Source organism: Plectropomus leopardus, chromosome 20 (assembly GCF_026936395.1).
Source record: "Plectropomus leopardus strain MGB_pleo_1.0 chromosome 20, ASM2693639v1, whole genome shotgun sequence".
Taxonomy (NCBI): Eukaryota; Metazoa; Chordata; class Actinopteri; order Perciformes; family Serranidae; genus Plectropomus; species Plectropomus leopardus.
This window is the reverse complement of record NC_142195.1, coordinates 14,454,139-14,481,460: the sequence shown is the minus strand read 5'-3', so window position 1 is coordinate 14,481,460 and position 27,322 is coordinate 14,454,139. Positions and strand designations below refer to the sequence as shown.

At 39.3% G+C, this 27,322-nt stretch overlaps 1 protein-coding gene across 2 annotated transcripts in view; it reads left to right on the top strand.

The window, feature by feature from the left end:
- Positions 1-27,071, top strand: part of uhrf2 (ubiquitin like with PHD and ring finger domains 2) — a 40,283-nt gene extending 13,212 nt beyond the window's left edge. For both annotated transcript variants that reach the window (XM_042509154.2, XM_088071118.1), the window contains 14 exons: positions 97-416; positions 11,609-11,827; positions 13,248-13,357; positions 13,517-13,703; positions 14,198-14,321; positions 16,561-16,668; positions 17,508-17,612; positions 17,733-17,839; positions 18,001-18,163; positions 18,604-18,741; positions 18,858-19,086; positions 19,316-19,464; positions 20,977-21,075; positions 21,165-27,071. In XM_042509154.2, the coding sequence (XP_042365088.1) occupies positions 97-416; positions 11,609-11,827; positions 13,248-13,357; positions 13,517-13,703; positions 14,198-14,321; positions 16,561-16,668; positions 17,508-17,612; positions 17,733-17,839; positions 18,001-18,163; positions 18,604-18,741; positions 18,858-19,086; positions 19,316-19,464; positions 20,977-21,075; positions 21,165-21,311 (2,205 nt within the window). In that variant the 3' untranslated portion in view covers positions 21,312-27,071. The remainder of the gene's footprint in view (positions 1-96; positions 417-11,608; positions 11,828-13,247; positions 13,358-13,516; positions 13,704-14,197; positions 14,322-16,560; positions 16,669-17,507; positions 17,613-17,732; positions 17,840-18,000; positions 18,164-18,603; positions 18,742-18,857; positions 19,087-19,315; positions 19,465-20,976; positions 21,076-21,164) is intronic.
- Positions 27,072-27,322: the final 251 nt, after the last annotated feature.

Genomic DNA, 27,322 nt, shown 5'->3' with positions numbered 1-27,322 from the left:
AAATGGGTTAAAACATGCCATATTTCTTTAAACAACAGACAGATGGGATCAAAAGCCAGGTGCAATTTTTTATTTTTGTCTTTTGTGTCTCCTTAGATTAATGAGCTGGTGGACTGCAGAGACGTCAGCATTGGTGCCTGGTTTGAGGCTTGCATCGAAAATGTGACACGAGCTCCCAAAGAACAGATAACGCCCACCAAGGGCAAGGTGGGCCGGCCCCCAAAAAGGACTAATGGAAAGCTGGAGGCCGAACAGGGACAGGCCCACGGCCAGGGCCTAACCACAGACAGTAACAGGAATAATGTTGTGTTAAGCTCTGAGAGTAATGGAGCCTCCACCTCTCAGACAGACTCTACTGCAGCTTCGGAGACCAAGGAGAGAGAAGAGGATGTAATTTACCACATTAAATATGACGAGTAAGTGATGGCTCATTTTGCTCAGGGAGTGTTCCTGATGAAACGGAGCTGATTTTGGTTGCAGTGATAACAAACACATCATCACAGTTGGGTTTTGTGTTTAAGCAGACATCTGCACGGTGTCGGTGCGGCACCATTTTGGACTGGTGAACAAAAAAATCACTCTAGATGGTAAAATGGATTGGATTGCGCAGTGCTGCAGCTCGAACACAATAGTGCGAACGTGCCTTCTTCATTGCATATGCCGTGTTGCAGCACAGTTGAAAATAGGGTTTCCATCTTGCTAGTTTTGCCAGTGTATTTTCTTGTGCTGCATTCAAGATAAAACTGTCCACCAAACATACACACATGGTGTGTGTGTGTGTATATGTGTGTGTGGTGCTAGTGGCTGCAAGCATCAGTAACGGTTGCTCGTCGCTTTGGGAATTGCAGCCTCTGCTTTCTCCTGGCAGTTCAGGGGATGGAGAGAGGGGGTTTGTGTAGTTGGTGCTACAATTTGGACTCTATCTCTTGCGCTCTCCTTTTCCAGCAAATTCATTCAGAAGCCGATGTTTCCATGGTAACTCACGAGTTCTCAGGAGCATTACTTCTTTGCTTGCCTCCTTCAGCTTTGTCTGTAATTGCTGTGAACATGCCACCGGTGAGACATAGCCTCCTCGCTGAGTCTATCATATTGTGTGTGTGTGTGTGTGTGTGTGTGTGTGTGTGTGTGTGTGTGTGTGTGTGTGTGTGTGTGTGTGTGTGTGTGTGTCAGTCATGGGATGGTGTGCCAGTACAGAGAAACAGTATCAAGGGTTGTTGAGCAGTAAATGTGTGTCTTTTTTTTGGGCAGACATCATTCCCATTTGACATTCCGCAATCTTCCAAATCCCTTGTATTGGGCTTTTATTTGTTGTTTTTGTAACCACACAGGCGTACCCCCCTTTTTATTTAAATTCTGTGGTTTTAATTATTTATCTGTTTGTTTGTAAAGATTATTGTTTTTGCCCCATGTTCCTCTTTTGCGTTATTTGATAGCTGACAGTCAAGAGAGGCAGAGAGGGAAATGAGACGCACATGACAACAAAGGTCCCACTCAGGATGCTACAGTTATGTGATTTTCATCTTTACCAGGTGAGCCGCAAAAACAACCTTAGTTTTCTCTGCTGCTGAGAAGCCAAAGCTACAAATGCAAAAAATCAAAATTATCAGCATTCAGGTTTTTGCCTTCTACTAAATGCGTAGTATCTGTCTCTGTCCTGAGCGCCATTCCAGGTTTCTTCCATCATTTTGTTTGCCAAAGAAAAGTAGAGGGTGGGTAAGACTGCTCCGCCCTCCCACGCATGCACACACACACACACTCCCCCATTAAACACCTGCCTGTGTAGTCTGAGAATTAAAAACCAGCCCTACAAAATGAACTGCAATGCATGAAGCTGTTCTGGACAGCATTTCTATAGACTGTAATGAGCCACAAAATCATAGAGATAGGTTGGGAGAATCTCCCCTCTGCTGCTCCTAGAAACTGAGGTGGCACGTGTGTGTGTGCGTGTGTGTGTGTGTGCGTGTGTGTGTGTGTGTGTGTGTTTGTGTTGTCCCGTTACAACTCTCCGCTATGGTTTCATGGTCAAATATCTTGGTTGAGCTCAACATATGTTTAAGATTCTCTGTGTAGAGAGTAACAAATATAGACATAAAATGTGCAGATATAATTATTGTTTACATAGCTTTCAAGAAGACTGATCATTTTTGTTATATGCTAATGGAAACAGGCGTTTTGTTGTTAACAGTGCCTCAAAGGCAATTCAATTGCCGAACTGATAAAACATACAACTGGATGTCTGGTTAAAAAGCAGTACTTCCTGTATAATTTTGGCAAAAATTAAATAATTTATTCATCCTAACGGACAAAATACATGGGCCTCGGACGTGGCGCAGCACATCAGCTGCAGTATGCCCGCAGCAGAGCATATCCATTATAATTGCACTGACCACTAAAGCCACAGGCATTGTGCGGCTCTTCCCTAATTTTTTTCCGTGGCTGGTCTGTTTGTTTTTTTTTTCTCTAGCTGTGGCTCTGCAACCCTCCAACGGATATACAACCAACTATACAGAACTGTAAATAAAAAACAACAACTAGTTTAAAAATTCTAAAAACAGATACCTTGTCTTACCAGATGCAATGCAATGCTACAGAACAACCTTGTGGGTATTTTTATGATTCACATAGAAATAAATTAATCAAATAAATGCATCTTGTAGTTAAAACAATCCAGTTAATCCAGTCTGCCCTGCCGACGTGCCATATGGCAGAATTCCTTAAAACAATAAAAAAAGCACATTTTTATGCCTTTGCCATGTATATTTTACACTACATTATATATTTTGCCCTTTCATTCAACCTTAGTGCAACCACTAGACAACAGGATTTGTCCCAGACAACATCCAGAGGAGTTTCACTGTCAGAATCAGAAATACTTTTTTCATCCCCGGTGGGAAATTGTGCTTCGTTACAGTCGCTCTGATGCCACGCATAAAGAATTAGACACGTACATGTACTAAATATGCAAAATGTATACATAAAATAGAAATACAGTAATAATAAAGACAATGTTAACACTAGTATGTAAAATATTTTAAATTATAAATATGTATAATTTGTATGTAAAGTTAGAATTATAAAATATGTGTATAATGCTACAATGTGCAACAAAATTTATACATAAGTAGGAATAACAATAATAACATATGCTATATATACAATGTGTGTAACATATGTTAAATATACACTCTGGTGTTGAAAGACTTTCACACAATTGAATAATTGCACAGAGAATTGCAGTAGTTGAATTATTGCACCAAATACAAATACTGGGTTATTAGAAGTATTGTTACCCCATAATATTTGAGCCTCATGGAAGCCAGTTTCACATGTTACAAAAGGAAAAGCACAGGAGTAAATAGTAAAATTGATAGCAGCTGAATTAATATCATGTTACTGCTTCAGTTTTAGTGTCCTGATACTATGCATGCTGACTCACTGTCACACTGTCATGGTTTACTGGGACACCTGAATATAATGGAGTCATTGTCAATGTTATTAGCAACACCTGTGCTTTTCTTACAATAGCAAGTCAGAATGTCTGTGGTGAAAAAGGCCTGTTGCTACCCAGGAGCTCTGCACCTCAAATTTGATATGTAGCTGTTTGAACTAAAATAGGTGTTTTGGGAAGGTTTTGCTTAAAAGAGAGGCTTAAGAGCTTCTTAAATGGGCTCTGTCTTTTAATTAGCTGGGATCAACATATTCAATGGAGGAGATCTTACCAGCATATATAGCTATGGCAATCGGCCTGCCGTTATCTGAGCACGGTTGCTATCTGAGTGCCACTGAGAGTTTTATTTGCTGCAGTTTCTAATTTAGTAAGTGACAATAAAATGAGGATAAAATTTTAGTTTTATTTTGGGTTCTCTCTCTCTCACTCTCCCACGCTCTGTCTCCTTTTCTACACAGAGCAGTCTTTGTTTGAATGTTTAGGAGTGCCAAAATAGGAGACGGTTGATATTGTCTTATTACAATTATATTGGCAGGAGCATATATGTTGATATTATGCAGTTTGGCAAATTAAATTTAGGGTCATGTTTAGTTTGAGTGTAATCTTTGACAAAGCATTTTTCGGGCTGGAGAAAATCAAGTATGTTTTTTTAAATAATAATGTAGGGCTGACTGTTGTGCTTTCACTCAAAAACTTCACAATGTGATTTTTGATAAATTATTACCAGCAATGTGGATATAATTACAAAGTGGGTAAAGACAAATTATAGAACAGCTAGAACAGTCTGGTAAGTTCAGAAATGTACATCACATTGCTGTAAATCAGCCTTTACGATATCCGAAATCAAGCATGATATCTAGCCTCATATCGCAAAAATCAGAACAAGAGTGATATATTGCTTAGCCCTAGGTGTAGGGCTGCACAATTAATCTATATATTATCAAATTGCAAAATGGCAAGGTGTAATATTCAAATCACAAGAGCTTCAATTTTTTTGATAAAGGTAAAATGTGTCACAATATACCTTTTTATAAATAAAGCACTCTGGCGCTACAGAGATGTCCAGGCTTACAAATCATATTCCAGAGGTATGTGAAGATGCTTGTTTGGCACAGACGCCAGCAAAAAATATTATAATTATTAAGGTTTTTTCCCAATTAGAGTATCTGTCAACATAATTTGACTAGGACTTTTTTTTCCCTTCTGCATATCTTGCAGCCCTACCTAGGTGGTTCATAGCACAGGTGTTATCAATTGAGTTAATGCTGGCTTTTTAGCTCCTTCACTAGCAGAGTCCTTGCATAGTGCATGCTGCCGGGTCAGCCATCGTTAATGTTATTAGTAACACCTGTGTTTTTCCTACTTTGACAAGTCACAGTGTCTCCAGAAAGGGCCTGTTGGTTCAACTGTTTAAGAAACTGCCCAGGTGCATAACTTATCTTTATCAAAATTTTGTAATCATCACTATGAAATTTTAAAACATTTTAAACTGTTCTAGTGGCATAAGCATTTGTTTTTAGAAAAATAATAACGGCAATCTGCACCAGCTTTTTCTGTGCAGGATTGCGGGTGACTGGATTCAGTTGAAATTTGGTGCTGCCTGTGTTGCCTCTGTATTGAGTCATCTCAGAGTCCCTGGATTGGAACGTGTCGAAAAGAGATTTCTCCTGTCACATTAGAATAATATAATTCAGGTTGGAAATCAGTAATTTGGCCTTTTTAAACACCTGAAGTTGTCTTCTGATGTCTGTCACATGACTGAACTTAAATAATCCTCATCCCCAGATTCAAGTCATTTAGATACACACTTAGAAAAAGTTGCAGCCTCACATTTTGGCCTCAATTACTAACAAAGCTGAGGTTAAGAGAGACTGCCGTCACTTTCCCTTACTACTATGAAGCAATTATATTTAGCTTGTTATTTCTTACTCTGCTGCTTATCAGCAAAATGAAGATTTTTCATTTTCTCTTGGCTTTCTCCGTCTTTACAGGAACCTCAGCTAAGCACACAAAACGCTAATGATGGTTTCATAACAGAGGAGACTGTAAGAGCTCCGCTGTCGATAAGTCATGCTATCTCAATTTCACAACTGATTAAATAGCTACATTTTAAATAGGTACACTTTGCAATGATAATAGTGTTGACATGATTTTGGTTTCTTGTTTACCTCCTCTGCTTCTGAAAGTCTTTTTTCTTCCTTCCTACAACTCCAGGGAAAGTTACTCCTAATACTAGGCTTTGGATCTCGCCACTGTGACAGCGTAGGCGGATAGTCAAGTGAACTCTGTGTGCAGATTTAACACTGATGCTTCAAATGTTAGATTTCATTCTGTCAGACTTAGAGCTCAGGTTCTTTGTCTGGGTGTGTGATATCTGCAGGTGGAATAACTCTGGCTGTGTTTTAGAGGAATTCAGTGTCGTGTTTCCAAAAGAAAACACTATGTGTTCATGTGTAGTGGTAGGACTGAAGAAAAGCAGATAATGAGAATTTTACTTGTGAAGTGTAGTATAAGCCTTTGAAAAAAGTTCTCGAGAACTTCTAAAACTGTTATGGATCTGATTTTATTGATATATATATATCAGTGATTTTTTTCAATTGCTCCTTTTGTATGAATGCCAAGATGTGTTGGTTTAGATAAACATTTTGTTGTCGTGAGTGCTCAGGGGCTTTTACTACAGAAATGCCTTCATTAGAGCTAGACCGATAAATCTGCGGATATGAACTTTTTGCAGATGTATGATATATAGTGATATACTCTAGGGGTCGAAAGATTATCGCCCTGGCTGATTAGGGGGCACGATATTTGGCATTTTGCCGATTATCTGCATCAGTGTTTTCTTTTGATGATCGCCGATTACACTCAACCAACACCAGGAAAAGCAGTCTGCAATACATGCAAAGAAAGTGTCAGTTTGGGAGGAACTTTTACTTTGTAAAACCTCAGGGAGCTATTTTTATTCATTCATTTTTTTAAATTCAGATTTTCTAAATATTGACAGAAAGATTTTCATTTTTATAGTAAATGCATATTAGGTCAAAATATCGGTTTTCGGTCTCATTAACCACGAATAATCGTATTGGCCCTGAAAAACCAATATCAGTCAACCCCAAATACTCTATGTATTGCTGTATGTGTATGACAATGATGAGTATTCAGAAATTGCAGTAGGGTTGGGTACCAAACTTGGTGCTTGTAAGGGGACTGTCCGAATAATGTTAAATCAGTTTGTTCAGAATTTTGCTACCTAAGAGTGCACTTGGGTCAGAAAGCGTTAAGACGAGAGGCAGAAGCGCCACAAAGTGCCCCGAAGCTGGGAAGCCAGCCACTTCCCAGTGAGCCAAAACTGCTCCTGTAGATAGTTCAGGTCTATTTGGTCTGTTTTCAGTTTCTGTAAGAAAAAGTCTAGTACCACTGCTGTTTGTGATTGTGTTTTTTAAATTATATAGGCTGGTTCTTCCACTTGTGTCTAATCAGAGACCCAGACAGACCGCACACAAATACACACACAAGCAAGCAGATGGAAGGACAGACAAAGAGTTAGCTCTATGTGTGATTAAAAAAGGAGCAAAGGCGCAGAATTACTTGTTGACAGCAACTCGGGAAAAAATGGTACCACTGGGCACTGTTACCAAATTTAAGGGGAACTGGCACCTTTACTGGCATCAGTTCAAATGTGAGCGGTACTCAACCTTTGTACAGAAAGTTCTGAATAAGGTTTTAGGTATTTGAAAACCAGTAAACCACTGTGAGCCACTGGTCATACCAGACCAAGTAAGATTGTAGCAGCAAAACCTCTTGAGTGTATTCAATTGCTTTAAATTCATGGAGGAGTAATGTGGCATTTTTTGATTTAATTCAAAACCTACACACTCTTATTTTAACATTTTAATATTTTCCAGAAATGGTTTAAGGGACATTCAGGTCAAGTGAGATTAATGGTGTGGCCGCCACACACCACATATTTGGGATGACCTTGAAAGCTACGTCCACAGAGAGTAGCCTCCCTCTACCCATCAAGCATAGGCAGTTGCATGAAGCACTGATGTGTCTTGTTGAGTCACTGCCAAAATGTTTGGCAGCTGTTGGAGCCAGAATGAGCCAACACAATACACAAGATATTTTTGTTTCTTATGGTCGTCGTATGTCTCTGGTCTGAACAAAAATTTGGAAGAATTTTTGTTTACAGTTGTATCTTGGCCAGATATAAATTTGAGTAATAATTTCGTATTAATTAGTGTGTCTCCAGTCTGTCTTCAGATAGGTAAAATTGAAATCTAAAGAATCTCAAGTAATGACATAATATTATTGTATGTTAGTACAACGTGCTTGTTTGTGAGATGCAGGAAAGAATGGCCAAAGCAACAACACTAACGAGAGCGTTTAATGCATGTATCACAATTATGGAGACAGTGGATAGCCATTTTTCCCCATTAGGATGATTTTAATGCATCCATTATGTAATTCTCTCGCCTTTTATGTGTGTATGAAAGAAATTAAACCACGTTCTACTGTTGCAGTAAGAGTAGGTCAAAGTGTCTGTTGCTAAATGCCCACTCTGACAAAATGAAATGTAATCGTCTACTTTATACCACATAAGCTTTTATGAGATGTTTCAGTTTTCAATATCACACATTTCTGTCATTATTAATTTTTCTGGTGCGTGCGTAGGTGGATGTTCATGGGTCTAAAGTAGGGCCAGTGCACAGCAGTACCGAGTGAGCTTGTGTGGTCTTTATCTTGAGTACTTCTGCTCCCCTTGTGTTCCTCCATGTTCCCCTTCTGTACATGCTGAGCCCCATTGTGCTCCAAAGTTGATATTCTTCCCCTGTGTGTGTGTGTGTGTGTGTGTGTGTGTGTGTGTGTGTGTGTGTGTGTGTGTGTGTGTGTGTGTGTGTGTGTGTGTGTACACATGTGCATGTTGGTGTTTGTCTGTCTGTCTGTCTGTGTGTGTGTGTGTGTGTGTGTGTGTGTGTGTGTGTGTGTGTGTGTGTGTGTGTGTGTGTGTGTGTGTTTGTGTTGCTTGTATTCACCCCCCACCCTACCCTACCCTACCCAAAACTGCAGTAATCCCTTGGGCCTAAAAAAGGAAATCCCTACACTGTGCCCCAGCCTCCTCTTCCTGGGAGTGTTGTGTGTTACAACTCCCACAGTCTGCCTCTGTTGGCCCTCCAGTCAATTTACAATTGCTTAAAATATGCAGCATTGTCTTCTCTATGAGGAAGTAAAGCGCAAGTACTGCATATTCTGAAATCGTAAAATGTCGGATGTTAGTCATATTTAGACTGAGCTCAACAGGCCATCGTTGGTTCTGTGTTGCTCCAGTCTGAAAAACCCCCGGTTTAGGCTCAGCTTTCCCTCAAAAACACACATACACTGCTATCTCATGCACACAATTCCCCGCTTCCCCCTCCACCTCCCACTGTGTGAGTGGACCTGAGTGTGCAGGCTGTTTTGTGGTCAAACGTCAGTGTTAGCACATTGTTCATCTGTGAGCATAATTCCAGCTATTGGCAAGCAGGTAGGCAAGCTGTCAATTAATCTCTGAGTCAGGCCTGATCCTTACAGTTAATGATGATTGGCAGGCAGGAAACCTGCACAATTAACCTCATACCTCCACTCAGAGTTTGCTAGACAAGAAGACTTTCACACTTGGTTAGATCTTCTTTTTGGCGAAGGAGGAATATTTGGAGTTTTCTTATGGACATTAGACATTCTAAAAATTACAAAAAAACATTTCACCAGCATTAAAGACAAGTGTATTTATTGTCAGTCTTAGTTCTGAGTTCATACAACTCTCGTCTATATGCTAAATAGGAAGCTAGCCAGCTAGCTTAGCTTAGCACAAAGGCTAAAAACAATAGCTTGGCCTTGTCCAAATGTAACAAAATCCGCTTATTAATACCTCTAAAGCGCACTCTTTTGTTCAATGCATCCAAAAACCAAGGTGTAAGACAGTAACTGTTATGTCACCTCACGTCACCTGTGTCTCGGTAAAAAAGCTGCACGTGAACACACTGCGAAGACTAGTCAGCAGAAAACTAGCGCATATGTTAACTCAATAACACAATAACTCTCAATAGTGGCAGTGGTCTTCATTGGTCATTCAGAAAAGGAAACTGCAAGACCAACTGGGTGGATTCAAGACGCTAGTTAGCCAGAAGAACAAGAACAAGGGATATTTAGCATGCGCTAGTGAGCAACAACACAGACAAATATGAATCGTTGCTGCTTAAGAGCTCCATGGCTAAAAACATAATCTTACCTGATATAACAGGTTGTTTGTGTTTGTGCAGTATGTTAAGAATCCAGTCAAAGTGATTTCATTCACTGACTGGCTCTGCCGTCTCCGACGTTGACTCAAAATGCTGAATCGGCCAGTAAAGCCGGCAAGGGCGGACAAGTGCCAACTGTGCAGGACAAACTGCAAAAACTAGGGTGACAGATGATCACAGGCGGCCCTACACTGTCGGCTTTGTGTGTCAGTGCACTCAGAAGAAAATAAGCAGATTTCTCAAAACACTGAACTATTCTTTCAAAAGATTTGTCAATTAATTTGTATGAGATAACAGGTTAAAATAACTTTAACATTACTCTTTTACTAAAAAAGCTAAACTGAAACAAACTCGCAATTATCTCAACATTCCCAAACAAAAGCTATTCTGCAGTTTATTCAGGGTTACACCACTAAAAAAACAACTACTCTATACTCAAAATTTTGAGCCAGAGCTTTTAGACAGACATTAAATATCTAAAACAGTAAAGCTATGCGGATGTTTTATTCAGCCTAATCCTGCCATTACTACATATCACTTCACCTTTCTTAACACTGCTGCTGTTGGCTGGGCCAAAGGGCACAGCAGTCTACCAGGATGTAGATAACTCAAGCCTCATTAAACCAGACTAGAATTTCCTCATTTTCTTAAATGTTTGACTTTTTTAAGTGAGCACAAACAATAGGCTATACAATGGGTATAATAATGCTGCTATGTTCTGTCTTGCGTCCTTAAAACAGCGGCTCCAATGGGTATCCCCTTGAAAATTTGGCAAAAGAATGCAGAGAATACTTTGGACTGATGCCCGTCTATACATACATGGAAACTTGGAAAACATTGGTCCAAGTTTTACCGAATTTGTAAGAATTGTGTTTGCCAAGACAGTAAGATTGCTGTGTTACATTTACTTTCGGTTTATATTAATGTGGAGGTGGAGTGACGCCATGGTAGTGGAAATCCTTCATAATCCTGCACTCTAAAAACTCAGTCAGAAAGCTGTTGTGTGCAAATGTCTCATAGTATGTGTACAGACAAGTCTTTGATTATCTACAGTATGTGAGTGGATGTCGCTTTCTGGAGAAAAAGTGGATATAAGTGTTATTTATGTGCATTTTAATTTTCAATGTCAAAAACTCTTAAACATTGTGTCGTGGCTGCTGTTAAAAAAACAAACAAACAAATAGCACATGTTTTATCTGTGTGATTTGTCCTAAAGAAATAATGTGTAAATTAAGTCCAAAATAAGTCCAATCTAAATTCAAATGTACAAGTGTATTGGTAATAGTGTTTTTTGTCTTTTTTTTTTTCACTTCTTTTAGTCAAGTTTCTTGCTAAAACTTTGCCCTGTCTTTAAACAAATAAGTGTGTTTGATAACCGTATGTTTATTGTGCATGGGACAGATGAAGGCTGATCACAGGGCTAATCTCAAGTTGAATAAACTGATAGGTCTTTAATGCCAGTTTCTTATAATAGGAATTTGCTTTTCTGTGCAAAATTCACATGTATTACAGTTTGTGCCCCTCTGTGCTTGTGTGGGCTTCTGCAGATTTGCATGGACTTACATGTTCCTGCACAGAGGCTTATATTGCTAATCACTGGAACAGTATTTTTCTTAATGCACTGAGCTGTTAAATGATTTCTCCATCTCCATCCATCTGCTTTACAAAACACACTGCTCTGAATAGCTACTTTTTGCTGGGGATTTTAACACTGTTAAGTCTTGTACTCCAATATTTTTTTTTACTTTTCCAATCATTATTTATCCTATATATGTATTTTTATAATAACTTGATCTTCGAGGAAAAGAAACACACTGTCTGTAGGCATGAAGATTTCACACATTTTAACCACCCTTCCTTCTCTCTCCTCTTCTTTCTTCCCCAGCTACCCAGAGAACGGTGTGGTGGAGATGCGACCAGTGGACGTGCGGCCACGTGCAAGGACCCTGCTGCGGTGGGACCAGCTCCAGGTTGGCATGAATGTGATGGTCAACTACAATTTGGAGACCCCAGATGAGAGGGGCTTCTGGTTTGATGCTGAGGTTCAGAACCTCAACCAAGCCTCCCGCACCAACAAGGAGCTCCGAGTCAAGATCCTCCTGGGGTGAGGATTTAACTTCCTTGGTGGGAGGGTGATGCATTGAGTATAGGGGGATGATTGCTATCTTATTTTCTTTTGCTAGTTTTTCATTTTGTAGCTTATGAGATGTAGAACGTTTCTTTGTGTGATTTTCTTTCATCTCTTTGTAACATGCTCAACAAGAAGAGCCCTCGGAGAATGCAGACCAGAGCCAAGGCCAAGGTCTAGTCTTGGCTATGCTGGTCTGCAACCGCAACAACTATATCTCTGGAGATATGTCCCAAACTATTACAATTAAGTTAAAATATGATTGGACCTAGCTGATGCCTCATCATACCAGATGTGCCTTTATTATGTACTTCTTTATTGCGGTCAATATTATTGCTTGTTATCATGAGGGGTAAAGTCCAAAACCTTTTTCTTAATACCTTTGTGGGAGTTTATTGCAGACTCTTTATATTTGGATGTTTGGAAGAGTATAAGGAGTTGCATGATATTTGTATATTCATGTTTCCACTATACCACGATAAAAAGTAAAAACAAAATAATGAATCCCATGTATTTAGATATACACTCCATTAAAAACATTAAATTCAATTAAATTTTAAATGTATTATTAATCACTGATGATCCACCATGTACGTAGAGTACTAGTCTATGCGGGATCATGAGATTTTGTGGCTGTGGAAATGTATATAAATATAACCTGACCCTAACAGTTCTCCTCCGTTGTTGCTGTTAAGCACTTGTACATGTAAGATGTGACGGTTGGTCTTTATGGCAAGCTTTTTTTCCCCGCCCCTCCTCCACTGTGATTTTTCAATTCTCAGCAACCTCATAAAACACCAAACATATGGCAGTCAGTGCAGGGTAAATACTCAGCGTCTTGTCATGCTGCTGATGTTTGTAGCATGGTTTAAATATGTGGCACTTCCATTGCAAAAAAAAAAAAAAAATTCTGGCTTCAGGTAGTAACACATTTCTTTTCATAATTCAAGGCAGAGCTGTCACTGGAGCTACACTTGTCACCATCTTCCAAGTGTTGTTATTGCTCTTCCATGCTGGTACACATTCTTTTTGGCTTTTAACGACAGACTAAAAGTGTAGATGTTGCCCCATCAGGTCTGGAAGAATTGCATTCCCAGAACTTAAATCATGTTTTCAGAATTTTGGCATCGGCATGACATCAGTTCTTGTGACCTACCTATCTCGCAGTGGCTATGGCCTATGCAAAACCCTTCCACCTAGTCTTATGAATTTTTCCCTGTAGTTTTTCCAGAATCCTGCTGACACACAAACACACTGAACCGAAAACATAACCTTCTTGGGTGAGGTAATAACACATCTTTTAATCTCCCTCTTTGGTTTTCTTTTCCTGTGCTTTCATCTCTCTCTTTCTCTTTGTCTCTGTCCCTTTCTCTCTTTTCTCTCGCCCTCCCTTCAGTGGACCTGGAGATGTAATTGGGGATTGTAAAGTTCAGTTTCTGGATGAAATCTACCAGGTGGAGACACCAGGAGCTCGAGCACTCTCGGCATCAGATGGACAATTTAAACGTATGCACCAGACCGCACACACTCACATATACAGTGACAATAGTGGCAAAAAAGTCTGTGTTGCTTTTGAAGGTAAATTTTAGCATGATCACAGCGTAAGACCATCTTTAAGCATGTGTGCATTTGGAATTAATGTCCTCTTCTTGTCCTTGGAACCAGGGAAGAGCGGCCCAGAGTGTAAGCACTGCAAGGCTGACCCCGACGCCGAGTGTCGCTTCTGCTCCTGCTGTGTGTGTGGCGGGAAGCAGGACGCTCATATGCAGCTGCTGTGTGACGAGTGTAACATGGCGTTCCACATCTACTGCCTCAACCCGCCACTGGCCACCATCCCTGATGACGAGGACTGGTGAGAGAGAGTGTTGCTCTGCAATTAGCCAAGACATCCTGCGCTTCACAGTCAATTTAAGAGGGTTGATTAATGTTGTTCGGTATGAGCTGAAGTGCATTTAAGCAGTAATTAAGTGGTGATTGAGGTTCAAATCAATATTGAATAATGACATAATGCAAATGTGAGTTTATCTAATGCAACAACTTAAAATGTTTCTCTGCCAAGTGGAAATCGGGAATTTCCTTTTTGGCAATTACTGAGAGGAAGATCAGGGCTTCCGTGTCTGTGTTTTACCTGTATTGCTTAATGGAACGAAAACAGCAAAAGTTAAATATGACATTTCTCAACCACTTTTTTTTTGTTGCGACTTTCTGATATTCATTGAATGTAAATATTTATGTTGGTGCAACATCTCCTTTTAGGGTACTTAAAACCAAATTTTATCTATGTTGTAGCTCTTACCAAACTCACAGAAATGCATCCACAGATATGACTTACTCTCTTCCCACCAGGTACTGCCCCACCTGTAAGAATGACACCAGTGAGGTTGTTAAGGCAGGAGAGAAACTCAAAGCCAGCAAGAAAAAAGCCAAGATGCCTTCGGCAACAACTGAGAGTCAAAGGGACTGGGGAAAGGTGAGACTCAAGGGCACCCAAAGGTACACACACACTGGGTGAACTGGCAGCGACTCTGTAAGACTGAAAGTACATTTCAGCAGTAAGCTCGAGGGAAGGCCTTTGGTTCCTGCTCCAGTTGCCATTAACTTTTCCAGATCGATTTTCCAAAAGTCTGCCATCTGTGAAATAAAGCCAAAATAATAGAAAAAGTGCTGATTCCTCGTATTAGGCACATTTTGGCTCAAGTAGCTTGCACATTCTGCGGACACAAAATAGATGAAGCATGTTCAATTTCCACCAATCAGATTTACATTTCAACACTCGGCACAAGCGATTGATTTTCAAAGATGGCATCACATGACAAATAGATTGTTGAGAATAATGATAATCATATGACATGACTTTCGGAGAAGATACATTTGGTGGTGTTTTCAAATGTCTTTACAAATGGCAGGATTTTGTCATAACATAAGATCACAGAATGACTATTTGAGTGTGTAATACTTGAACTCATGAGTTTAAAATAGTCAAAAAGTGACTTAAAAGAAGAAATAGTAGACACCCTCCTTCAGGGTTAATTTGCATTATATTTTTTAGTATATGATGTTAAAATTAGATGTGTGCAGAAATATCATTATCTGTGTCTGTTCAACCAACAAAATTACCAGTCTCTGTGTCTGTATTTGCATAGAAGACTGGGTATGGGTGTGGTTTACACCAAAAGTCACGTTAAATTCGGCAAACATATTTTCATTATTCATTTGCTTTACAATTGTTGTGCCTTCAAGCATCAAATTGGTGTAATATTTGCATATAACTAATTATGAAATGTATATCCACATCTTTAAACTGTAGTCTACACACTCTGTAGTCTATATTTGTTTCCATTGCATTATTTGTGCTTTTCCGAAGAACGTTTTTGGATCCGGGTACATCCCTAGATATTATACTCTCATGTAAATGTTGCTGTTGAAAAAAAAAGTCTTCCAGAGCCTTAAAAAAAAAAAATGGCCCGACAAGTTTTTATCACAGTGTAACAGTCCCGATGGTAATAGAAGAACAGACAACACCGCAAGACATTCACAACAAACTGCTTTTACGTAAATGAAAGTTATGCAGCGGTTTGTAACATATAGTTCTTATGGCACACCACTAACAGCAAAGGTTTAGATGAGCCCTTCATTTATTGATTCATCCATTCAGTGCACTATCCATGCATAACAAACACGTTTTATTTTATTTACATCTTTCAAACTGTTGTGTTCATCAGTGTGTCTTTTATGTGTTTTATATTTTGTGTAAGTAGTATCTGCTCTGTGTGTCCTGTTGTTCCTGATCAGAGATAAATGGTTTGTTTCATGTGAAGAGATCTGTGTGTTCCTCTTTGAAGCTCTGTTTAATATCACCTGAGCTCACCGCAGCTTTTTCCCTCAAATCAAACGATCAGATCAGATGTTTTTGATCCAGTCAACAAGACTTAATATCTACTTAATGTTCCGCCAAACTCCTGGAGTAAGCCACAACACATTTTTGCAAATGCTTACATTTGTATAAATAATGATCTGTTATTGATTATCACGATGTTCATAAATAATCACAACATGTCTTATGAACACTGTGTACACCTCCTTTTCTCATGACATTCAGACTTTTTACTTGGCAAAAACTGAAATTATCTCATGCGAGCTGCTGAGGCAGAAAATTATTCAGAGGAAGACAGCTGACATGCATTTAAACGTGTTTTTAAAAAGCATCTGTTTTAAGCATACTGTTAAATATTTTTCCCCCAAAATCTCCTCAGAGTCTTCTCATGGCAACACTTTGAGATATTGTGTGGCTCGTTTCCATGCTGGCCTGGCTGTCTCCCTGACGCTCTGCTCCATGGTGTAATGTGAACAATGCCATTAAGCATGACTTAGCCACTTTCCTGGAACTGCCAACGGAAAAATAACTCATTTCTTTACCAGAATGCTCCCTTTCTCTGTGGACTAATTGAAAACAGCCTGGCTTGTGTGTTTGGGCACATTTAAGTGCTGTGACTCACACAGCACTTATTCTTGCCTTTCACATTATAGCAATTTTATAACCCTTAAAATACTTTTCTTGTCTTCTTACTTTTGAAATCCTGTGTACCTCCTAAATGGAATTTAGATGATTGCAGGAATGTGATCTAAAGGCATTTGCATTCGTAGACATTTAATGATATTTCTCTGCATGCAGCTTACATTCTTTGTTGTCTTTCTTGATGTGATTGCAGGGTATGGCGTGTGTGGGGCGTACCAAGGAGTGCACGATTGTTCCTTCAAACCACTATGGACCGATACCTGGTATTCCTGTTGGAACCACCTGGAAATTCAGAGTTCAGGTTAGCCTTTCTTACCCCCCCTCATTTACCGACCCCTTGTTAAGTTGAATTTGTGAATGGTGAATGAAAAATCCAAAAACAGGGAAAGACATCCGCGAGACAGTCTCACACAACTTGTGCGGTTTAATCGAAGTCTTATTTATCCAGTTGTATGCTCAGTTCTTCCCAAACATGCGTTTTCGCTTACACCTTCGTATTTAAAATGAAACATACAATAAAACTTATCTATGCTCTCTTCAAAGCCAGACTCTATTGACAACAAAAGTAATTTAATCTTGCTGAAAACGGGAGCTGCTGGTCTGCCTTGATCAGTAGTTTGTTTGTGTCATTGTTTAACTTTGGTGAATCTGAAAAAAACCCTTTAAAACACCAAAGACACAAAATAATACAAACAAGCTAACTGATAGAGGCAGCAGTAGACCAGCAGCTTCTGTGTTTAGCAAAGTAAAATTACTGTTTCTGTCAATGGAGTCTGTCTGTTTCGGGACGTATTGGACATAGGACTGGATGAATAAAACTTGGATTATATTGCACAAGTTGTGTGAGTGTGTTTTTAACAGATGTGTTGATATAGTTACTAAATATGGACCCCTTTGAGTTCATTTCATCAATAATTTACTCAGTTTTTGGATCCTTTGTTCACTGGAGGCATGTGAGAAAAACAAAGCAAGTATTACTGTAAGTCTCCCATATCTCATCCTACACTCTCATTATCATGGCATTATCTATTGTATTATCATATCTCTCTGTAATATTATAACTGATACATCACTACCCATATGATCAATAGTTTCCCTGTGCTTCTCCGTTTCTTTGACTGTCTCACACAAACACTTTAGGTGAGTGAGGCAGGTGTTCACAGGCCGCATGTTGGTGGTATCCACGGGCGCAGTAACGATGGCTCCTATTCACTGGTGTTGGCTGGAGGCTTTGAGGATGAAGTGGTGGGTTATTTGTATTTTTTAAAAAATATTTATGAATCTCCGTCACGTGGACAGCATCTTGTTTTACTGTGCTAGATAGTTTACTGATGCTGGTCACTTAGTCATGGTTACCTGCTGTAGGACCGGGGAGATGAGTTCACCTACACAGGCAGTGGGGGTCGTGACCTCTCAGGAAACAAACGGATTGGAGAGCACACTTTTGACCAGACCCTGACACACATGAACAGGTACATCACTCAAAGATGAATGGAAGGCTAACAGATTTTTAAGATAAACCACCCAGAATGATTAATGTCTTACCATCAATCAATAATAGATTGCTCATTAAGTAAGCCTTGATGAACATCATTCTGTTTCATCTATATCTCTTGGATTGTGACTCCTGCAGAGCGTTGGCCTTAAACTGTGATGCCCCCTTAAATGACAAAGACGGGGCAGAGTCCAGGAACTGGCGAGCAGGAAAGCCGGTGAGAGTTGTGCGCAGCTCCAAAGGTCGACGCATAAGCAAATACGCTCCTGAGGAGGGAAACCGCTACGATGGTATTTACAAGGTACAGATGCGTATTTTTGTAGGCTAAAACAAATCTGCAAATTATGCAATTGCATTCACCCAGTAAAAATGCTTTTCTACTAATCAGGCATATTTTCTCAAGATTTATTTTCCATAAAAATATTGTTTTCAATAACTTATTTGTTCTCTTTTATTTAAGTTTATGTTGTTGTTGTTGAGGAGTATTTTATTAGGATTATTTTTTAGGAGTATCTGCAATGTTCCACGCATTTTAGTGACTTTTAAAATAGGATTAGGTTGTTGAAAAATCTGATTTACGTTTCCAGATGGCTCTTATATTATTTTAAGTATTTTGGGGTGGGGGGTATTTAACCTTACATATTGAATTGGCTCCATTTTGACTGTTTTCTAATTGAAAAGTTCAAAGTTTCTTTCGTCACAGCAGTGTGTAATGTTATTCTGGTTATGTGTGAATTTTAGGTGGTGAAGTACTGGCCAGAGATCGGAAAGTGTGGTTACCTGGTGTGGCGGTACCTGCTGAGACGGGACGATTTGGAACCAGCACCGTGGACGCCTGAAGGACTGGAGAGGATAAAGAAACTGGGCCTTTCTGTTCAGGTTAGACTGCAAATACATCTTCTTTATGCTATTTTTTTCAGACAGTACATAAATACATACTGTCTTTACTGTATGTAGGATATTTCATGTGTTCTACTACATACCACTGTCTGCAGTACCCGCCTGGCTACTTGGCGGCCATGGCTAACAAAACAAAGAAGGAGGCCTGTGCTCGACCTGGCCGTGGCGGCCGCAGTAAGCACTATCCTGGGAGGGGGAGGTCACGGAGACGCAAGATCAAGGAGAAAGAAGAGAATGAGGAGGAAGAGGATGAGGAGCTGATGGCCGGTGTGGATGAAGAGGAGCCACAGAGTAATGGAGAGCAGAAGACAGCCCATGATAGTGGTGGGTGCTTTTACAGATGAATCTCAAAGCAGGTCAGACAAGGTGTTGTGAGAAGAAGACAGGTGAGAACAGTGTGGAAGTGGAACATCTTTTAAGATAGCTTGTAAATATTTGATATCCACCAGTGTCTTCTTTTCCACAAGCATGCACTACTGTTTACATTCATTTTCATATTTTATTCTCTAAGAGTTTGTCGCATTTTTCAGTCTTATTCGTGTGTCTTTACCAGAGTCGTCACCAGCGTCTGAGCCTCCCACTAAGAAGGTGAAGATAGAGGAGACTTTCCAGCTGTCAGAACAGCAGCAACAGTTGATCCGGGAGGACACAGCCAACAAGAAACTCTGGGATGAAGCCATGGGACACCTTAAAGAGGGACCGGTATGAATCCCAGTACACTCTGACACTCTAATACCCTTTTCCTTCAAAATTAGACCTTACATGCAGTTTTTTTTTTTTTAAATGAATTTTGAGCGGTCACAGGCAATCTTATAACAGAGAGAAAAAGAAGTAGGAAAGAATAGAAAGAATAGAAAGAAAGGGGAAAAAAATGCCAAGGCACTTCAGCACAGCAGCCTTCATCATGTCATTGTGTGCTGGAATATAAATAAAGGTAAATATTTCCTTGTGTTGTCCATTGACATCTAATGTCATGTGTAATGTAATGTGGCTAGTGCAAACTAGTAAATTAATTGAACAAAGGAAAAAGATGCAGTGGTGAAAACTAAGTTTACAAAAAAAGGGTTTGAAATCAGTTTCTTCATTCAGTCATGGCACTGAGTTTGAAAATCCAGTATGTTTCTCTCTGGAGTTGTTTTTCGACACGGTCACCCCCTCTTGTGGCTGGTTTGATGTGATGTGTACTATTCCCTCTGCTTTTTAGAGAGTTTCATTGCTGAAATGGTGCAGCCAGACATTTCAACCTGCACCGTTCCAGCAATTCAATGTCAAATGCACCAGAAAGCAGGGTTAAGAAACAAAGGAAAGCAGCTTGGAGGCCAGTCAAAATGTTATGATTTTTATTTTATTTTTAAATTTCTGTTATCTATTCTGTGTCTCTTTAAAAAAAAAACATGGTGCCGGCTGATTTGGAACGTTATTTGAGCACCGCTAGGACAAAGACAGATGCATTTTGTGGCAGAGAGACATTATATTGTGCTAGAAAAGGGGGCAAATATTAGTCCATCCACCTGGGTGTCGTGTCCATGAAGCCATGTGGAGCGGGAGACAATAAATAACTGTGACAACTGCAGAGTCATTTGTCCCAGGAATGAATGCAGATTGCAAGCTTTCCCACTAAAGACAAAAGCCAGATGTTAGAGGGTGTCAGTGGGAAAGGGGCTGAACACATCTCAGACTCTTCAACAGTGTGTTCACAGAGCATCGCACACAGCAGCCACTTAAAAGAGAACTCATTGACACTAATCTATGAAAATGTCTTCACCTCTTTAAGTCATTACGCTTTTTTTGATATATTGTTAATAGTTGTGTTTAATTTAAAGGAAGACGAAAGGTCTTTGGGGAATATATCAGATGTGAGTCTTCATCTTTGCTGACTGGAGGGGCGTGTTTATGTCGCAGGCAGCAGGAGACATAGTAAATAAACTTGTGTTGCAACTACATGTCACAGGCAGACAGCGTGTTGTTAGTAGTGATTTTGAAGAGTAACGACCATACCAGCATTTAACCGGAACAAAGTGACATTTGCAGGTTTAATGTGCTGCAGCTGTGCAGCTAATTAGCTGTCTTGCTGCAACCTGACATTAGCGGGAAGCATGAAAGTTAAAATGGCAGTTTATTTTTTAAAATTGTTTCTACACTTGCAGTTTCTCTCTGTGTTTATCCTTCCCGTCTTCATTCATTTCATGTGTTTCTGTTTGTGTAAATGTAAAGAATTTCCTGCGGAAGATGGAGCAGATCTTCATGTGTGTGTGCTGCCAGGAGCTGGCCTTCCAACCCATCACCACCGTCTGCTCACACAACGTTTGCAAGGTGCATACTCACTGGATATATTTGTAGCTACCACTACTCAAAATCTGTGTAATTATGATTAAATTTCTCCTACCATCGTCTCTCCTCAGAGCTGTCTACAACGCTCGTTCCGAGCGAAGGTGTACACCTGCCCCGCCTGCCGTCACGACCTGGGCAAAGACTTCGTCATGACCCAAAACGTGACACTTCAGGTGCTCCTCGACCAGTTCTATCCCGGCTACAGCAAGGGCCGGTGAGGTCGAAATCACATTTACATATAAGTAGAATACATACATACACGCACATAAGCATCCATTCTGTGCACCCGCGTATACCGTCAAGTACCTAGAGCTCCACTTTAAAATGCGTTGCACACACATACTGTACTTACCCACAGGCAAATGTATATTGCATATATACAGCCATTTATGTATACAATCATTCATACACAAACAACCTCAGTAGGGACTGACCTCATCTGTTGAACCTGGACTGTCTCCATTAACATCACCAGCCTGAAATTTCAACCAAGGACATTTTTTTAACCTCCTATCTCCTGCCCCCTACAAATGCACAAAAGGAGCCCACATTCACACCCATTAGCCAAGATATTAGCTCATTTGTTTGTGTTTGTTCACACATAAATTGACATACAGCACGTTGTTTGAGTGCAAATTTCTCCCAAGCAATATCATAAAATCAGCCATTAGACTCCTGCCAACCTGTACCCATTTTTGTGTACCATGTACGCAGTTTTACACCAAAAAAAACTGAGCTGCTACATATATGTGCAGTATTTCAGTCAGCTGGGCTGGCAAACAAAGGTGCTAGTTTAACGCGGTGACTTTGGCACAGCAGGACATAACACCCCCTGCACAACATTCAGAATGAGCAAGTCATGGGACTGAGAGATGGCAAGCTAAAATTAGAAAGTCAAGAATGAACATGTATTCATATAAAGCACATGGTGTTTTATGGCTTTGAAGCACTTTATCAATGACGTGACTCATTTTGGAGGTTAATCAGGAGCACACGTTGGCATTCAGCTCATGCCACTTGGAATAACGCCATTGCCGTACCCTGAGCTAATAAGAATAGCAAACTTGTCACCAGAGGTAACTTTAGTCCGCTTGCAGAGAACAGATATTTGGCAGCTGTGTCTGGTTTGTTTTGAGCGTCAGAAGATTTTTGGGTCCAACAAAGAAGCAATCTTACAGTAAACACAGCAATCATCAACAGACACACAGATTATATGTGGAGTAAGAAAAATAATGAAGGTATTCACTTCATTAACATACCAAAGATGTGAGGCTATAGAGCTTGTTGGGGCAAAATATCTCAGAATTCTGCTTTTTAAAAAATCATTTGTGGTAAGGAATCACCACTAAAAAAAAAAATCTTGAAGGATTTAACCAAATTACATCATCTTTCTTCAGCAAGGAACTTTTTGTTCCATTTTGCCACAGCTAAAAATGTAAAAGATAAACAAATAGTTCTCTTAAATCTCTTGCATAAGTGCTGTTAAAACCTCTAACACTATTGAAATGTATTAAAGGGACAGTTCACCCCAAAATCAAACGTATTTTTCCCCTTACCTGTAGTGCCATTTATCAATCTAGATTTTTTTAGCGTGAGTTGCCGAGTCTGCCTTCTCTCCAATATAAAGGAACTAGACTTGTGATGCTCAAGTGGCAAAAAAAATACATTTGAAAAGCTCAACAGCAATGTCTCTTTCCAGAAATCATAACCCGGTTACTCAAGATAATCTGCAGACCTCGTTGTGACTAGTTTCATATAGATAGATAAATAGCACTACAGGTAAGAGGGAAAAATATGCATTTTTGATTTTGGGGTGAACTGTATCATTAAACATTGATGTCAAGACATTTATAAATGAAGTTCTATCTTCCACATGTATTTTCACATGTACTCTCATTCATGGTTCCACTTCCTCACGTGGACACAGTTGTCCTTGTACATTAGATGAGTGCGTTCTTGTATTTCCCTTTAATTTGTTTACCAGATAAATACTGTAATGATGTCGTGGAAAGTAAAGATTTCCTTGCGGCACACCTCAAATGCTTGAAAAGTGTGAGGCGCGATGCCTGTTTGTTCTTTTCAGTGACGCCAAGAAAGGCACTCTGTGGTTGTCCCTGGTGTTACCGAGCAACCGCAATCAAGCAGGTCTTCACACAAAGATGGTTAGCATATTTTAAGCTCAGCAGATATTCATCTGCCATTGTTCTCTCTGTTAGATGTAGTATAATATTCACTGGAGAGCTCTGGGTATCCAGCACGATCTGCTCGTCCTTCACTTTCATAAAAGTAGTCTGATGAGTGATTGCACAGCCAGAATGATGCACGTGTCTCATTACATCCAGGAAATGGAGATAGGCCTTCTTTTTGTGCCACGGTTAAGAAAATGATCCTCTGTTCAATAACAAAGAGTTTTAGAATCCAAATGATGGTTACGTGGATTCACACCATCAGAGGCTCGGACACACTGCCAATGTGTGCAGTGTTCCCAAATATACTGTGTATACGTCAGATAGAAATATAGTTTGACCAGTCTGATGTTGTCATTAATTGTTGTTAGGGCTGGGTATTGTTTAAATAAATACAATACTAGTACGAATACAAGTACACTAAAAATGATACTAATACCAATAGAGTTCTTTGATGCCTTTTTTTCTAGTTCATTTCATACTCACCACGTTAATGGAAGCATTCAGTTGCTTATAATGCCACCAGACGCCACAGCTGTGGAGTATAACCATACTTTCTGATGTTTTGGTAGCATCTTGAGCTACCAACTCTGACTTCACCACACACTGTATGTGTTGTAGCTGCTGCAGTAGTGGACCAGTCACATGTCGCATTAAACTGAAGAGAGTTTATGGTGATTGGCTGTGAGCAAAACCATACAAATAGTCATTTCTTTGTAGATCTGGGTAAAAATGGATCAAATGCAAGTTTTGATACTACTTGGTATATGGTTGGTTGATACCCTAAAGCAGTGATTCCTAACTGATGGGTTGTGGTCCAAAAATGGATCCCAGGTGTCAAGTTTGTGTAAAAAAAACACTCTTTATTTTGAAGTACAGTGAATTTTAGGCACAGAGCATTAATTTTGAAGTGCCGTTTCATGCTTTAGAGTGAGTGAATAATGGACAACTGCTTAGCAGAGATAGCAAGCTAGTTTGATGACATGGCCAAACAGGTATGACATTATAAAACTGTGTGTGGACCTTAAACTAATGACTAAGGAGAAATATGGACCCTGTGGCTATACCAGTCGGGAACCACTGCCCAAAAGGTATCAGCTACTGATACCCAGCCCTAATTGTTATTCACCAGTCCAGACCCGTTGGACAAGAGTGCCTTGTAGCACAGACTATCAAATACTGTCAAGTACTGAAAGTTGGCATCCAATGCTTGATCAGTGTCCTTGTTATAACTTGTTATTTTTAATCAGATTTGCTGATTTAAAATCTTAATTCTAGACTTTTTTATGTAGGCCAAGTTTTTGTGTGGCTGCTCATGTTAGATAAAGTTTAACATTTAAGAATTTCTTTCGTTAAATGGGAAAAAAGTTTGTTGAAAAAAGCTGAGATTCCTGAGAGTTAAGTGTTGAAAAGTTTTTGTTGGTTGTGAGAGTCAGGTATCTTATTGACACCGAAAAATGTAAGACCTTTCAATAGTGTGAGAGGTTTTCAGTAGTGCACAATGTGAGCATAACACATTCTTGTAGTTTCATAAATACGCTATTGAATGTTTCAATAGGTAGCGTTTCAGTTAACTTGCATACAACGTAACACTGAAAAACAAATAGAAAAATGTGTCCAAGGTGAAGTTTTGTCCTTCACTGCAGAACTTAAACACTGAAAAGCATGAAAGAAAGCAAACAGTGATGTTTGTTAGTTACTGATTGAGTCTGATTGTTGGCTGCGCTGAATATGAGGATCTTAAATACGTGAACATACAAACAGATTTCTTGACACAGACAGTTGATTCCAAAGAGAGAGAAAACTAGTTTCTTTACTTTGGATATGCTGAATTACAAAGTACACGCTTATATAGATTAAGATCACGTGTTACAAATAGAATTATATATAACTATAACGTTTTCTGGCGGCACTGGTTGGACTGCTCCCTCAGTATATTTGAAATGAACCTGTAAGTGTCACATAAATTTGTTCAGTCATAATAAGAATGCCTCCAATACTTGCAAAACCAATGACATTGAAAATTTTACAAAATACAGTGACGTGTAATTTTTTTTCTTCTTTTTTTAGTCCTCGTGTGCATTTTTCCACAATGCATTTTTGGTACATTATTGCCCAAAACATTTGATTTTCAATTTTTTTAGGTGCAGCTCTGCAGTGCCTAATGGTAATACAGTCATTGGCGACTGGACAGATAGAAGCTTATTGTTACCATGTAAGGATGGAAACTGCCCATATAGTACACCCATAACGTTAACATTCGAAGGCTGCGCAGCTTTTCTTTTCTTTTTTTCCTCCCTTTCCGCATGTCTATTCATTCTGTTTTAACCAACTATTTATATACTGTGGCAGATAAAGATAAAGGTTACATTTATATTAGTAGTATTAATCTTTTTCTTTTCTGTAAATGTTCTTCTATTATTTGTTGGCATTTAGCTTTTCAAAAAAAACATTTTCACTTGCATCACATAAGGGGAGGCATGCACTTATATTAATGCCGCAAAATAGCAGTAAATTACATTTAATTATTAAACAAAGTTGTTTTAATTTTTTTAAAGACAAACTTGTTTAATTTGATTTATCACTTTATCTATTTTGAGGATTTTGCTGTATGATTTAAAAAAAAAAAAAAAAAAAAAATCAGGGTCATGACATCCTAAAATATGACCACAGAAAATGTCAAAAAATAGCATTCAGTTCCGTTCCACTCTGCACCCACACACACTCAGTTTACAGTTATCTTTACATTTTAATCTGTTAGATCTGACACACCACCACATATATCATACATGTTACACAGCTGGAGTTGAAATGTTTTTTCTATTTTGAACGGCTGACACAGATATGCATCTTGTCCAGTTCTGATATGGTACTTTAAAATGTCCAGGGTTGGCAGGAACTTAAACAAAAACGGAGAGCAAGCAGCACAGTCTCTGCACTGATCTGCGATCTGGACACCTGGAGCGCTGAATTTCAGATACCGTGTCTGAAAAAGTTTCACCAGTTGAGTTGAGTTTGTGGGAAAATGTAGCCCTTGTTCATTGACATCATCACGTTCACCTGTAACAGCCATCAAGGCGTCGCCATGTTTAGTGTAGAGCGGAGACAATGACAGATTACTCGCTGCTGTACACATCAGTTTCTTACTGCTCCGTTGACACTCAGATCCCCTCTCATTGGCCGGCTGTTTGTTTGTTTGTGGTGATTTCCTTGTTTCTGTTCAATCATTCAGGATTTTTTTTGTCTCTTTTTATCAACGACATGCAAGTACAAATGCTACTATGGTCTTTAAAGCTAACTGTGATGTGCATTTCTTCCACTGTTGCTCAATCTTGTTCAAAGATTATTTTCTCCCCGCATTGACTGGCAAGCTAATAGCCCTCGTTTCTTTCTCTGCTGTGACCTCCTCTCCCTCCCCTCTCTCCCTCCACTGTCCTCTGCCCTCCGTGAGCCTACAGTACTAACAATTTTTAGACGTCTTGTGGACGCTTGGCTTCAGTGCTGTGTTGTTTTTACTTTTATTGCACTCTATTGAAGAAAAAAGTTTGAAAAGTTGCATTTAATTTTTCCTAGAATGCTTACTATTATCTATGTCTGTACGCCATTTTTTCTACCATTTTAGTTGCTTCTCTTCTATTTTAATCATTAGTCATTTTTATGTGGCGACCTCAAACATTTGCAGCATACGCCAGTCTGAGGAGTTTCATGCTTCATATTGTGATCTGAAATTTTATACATGTCATAATAATACTTGATATGTACCTATTAAATATTTGGATTCCAGAAAAAAAACAGCTTCTTTTATTTATCCAGATTTTATGAGGCTAATGACTTTTGTTTTCAGCGTGAAATGTGAATTCAGTACATTAAATTGAATGACGCACCATGAAATCATATATGTAAGTGGTCAAGCAGACCATTTTATTGACAGTGATGATAATCACAGCTCTCTGACGTGAGGCCAGCTATCAGTTTTTTTTCTTCAGAGAAGATGAATAGTAAAATTCCCCTCAAAAGCATTAAATACACATTTTTTAGCATTT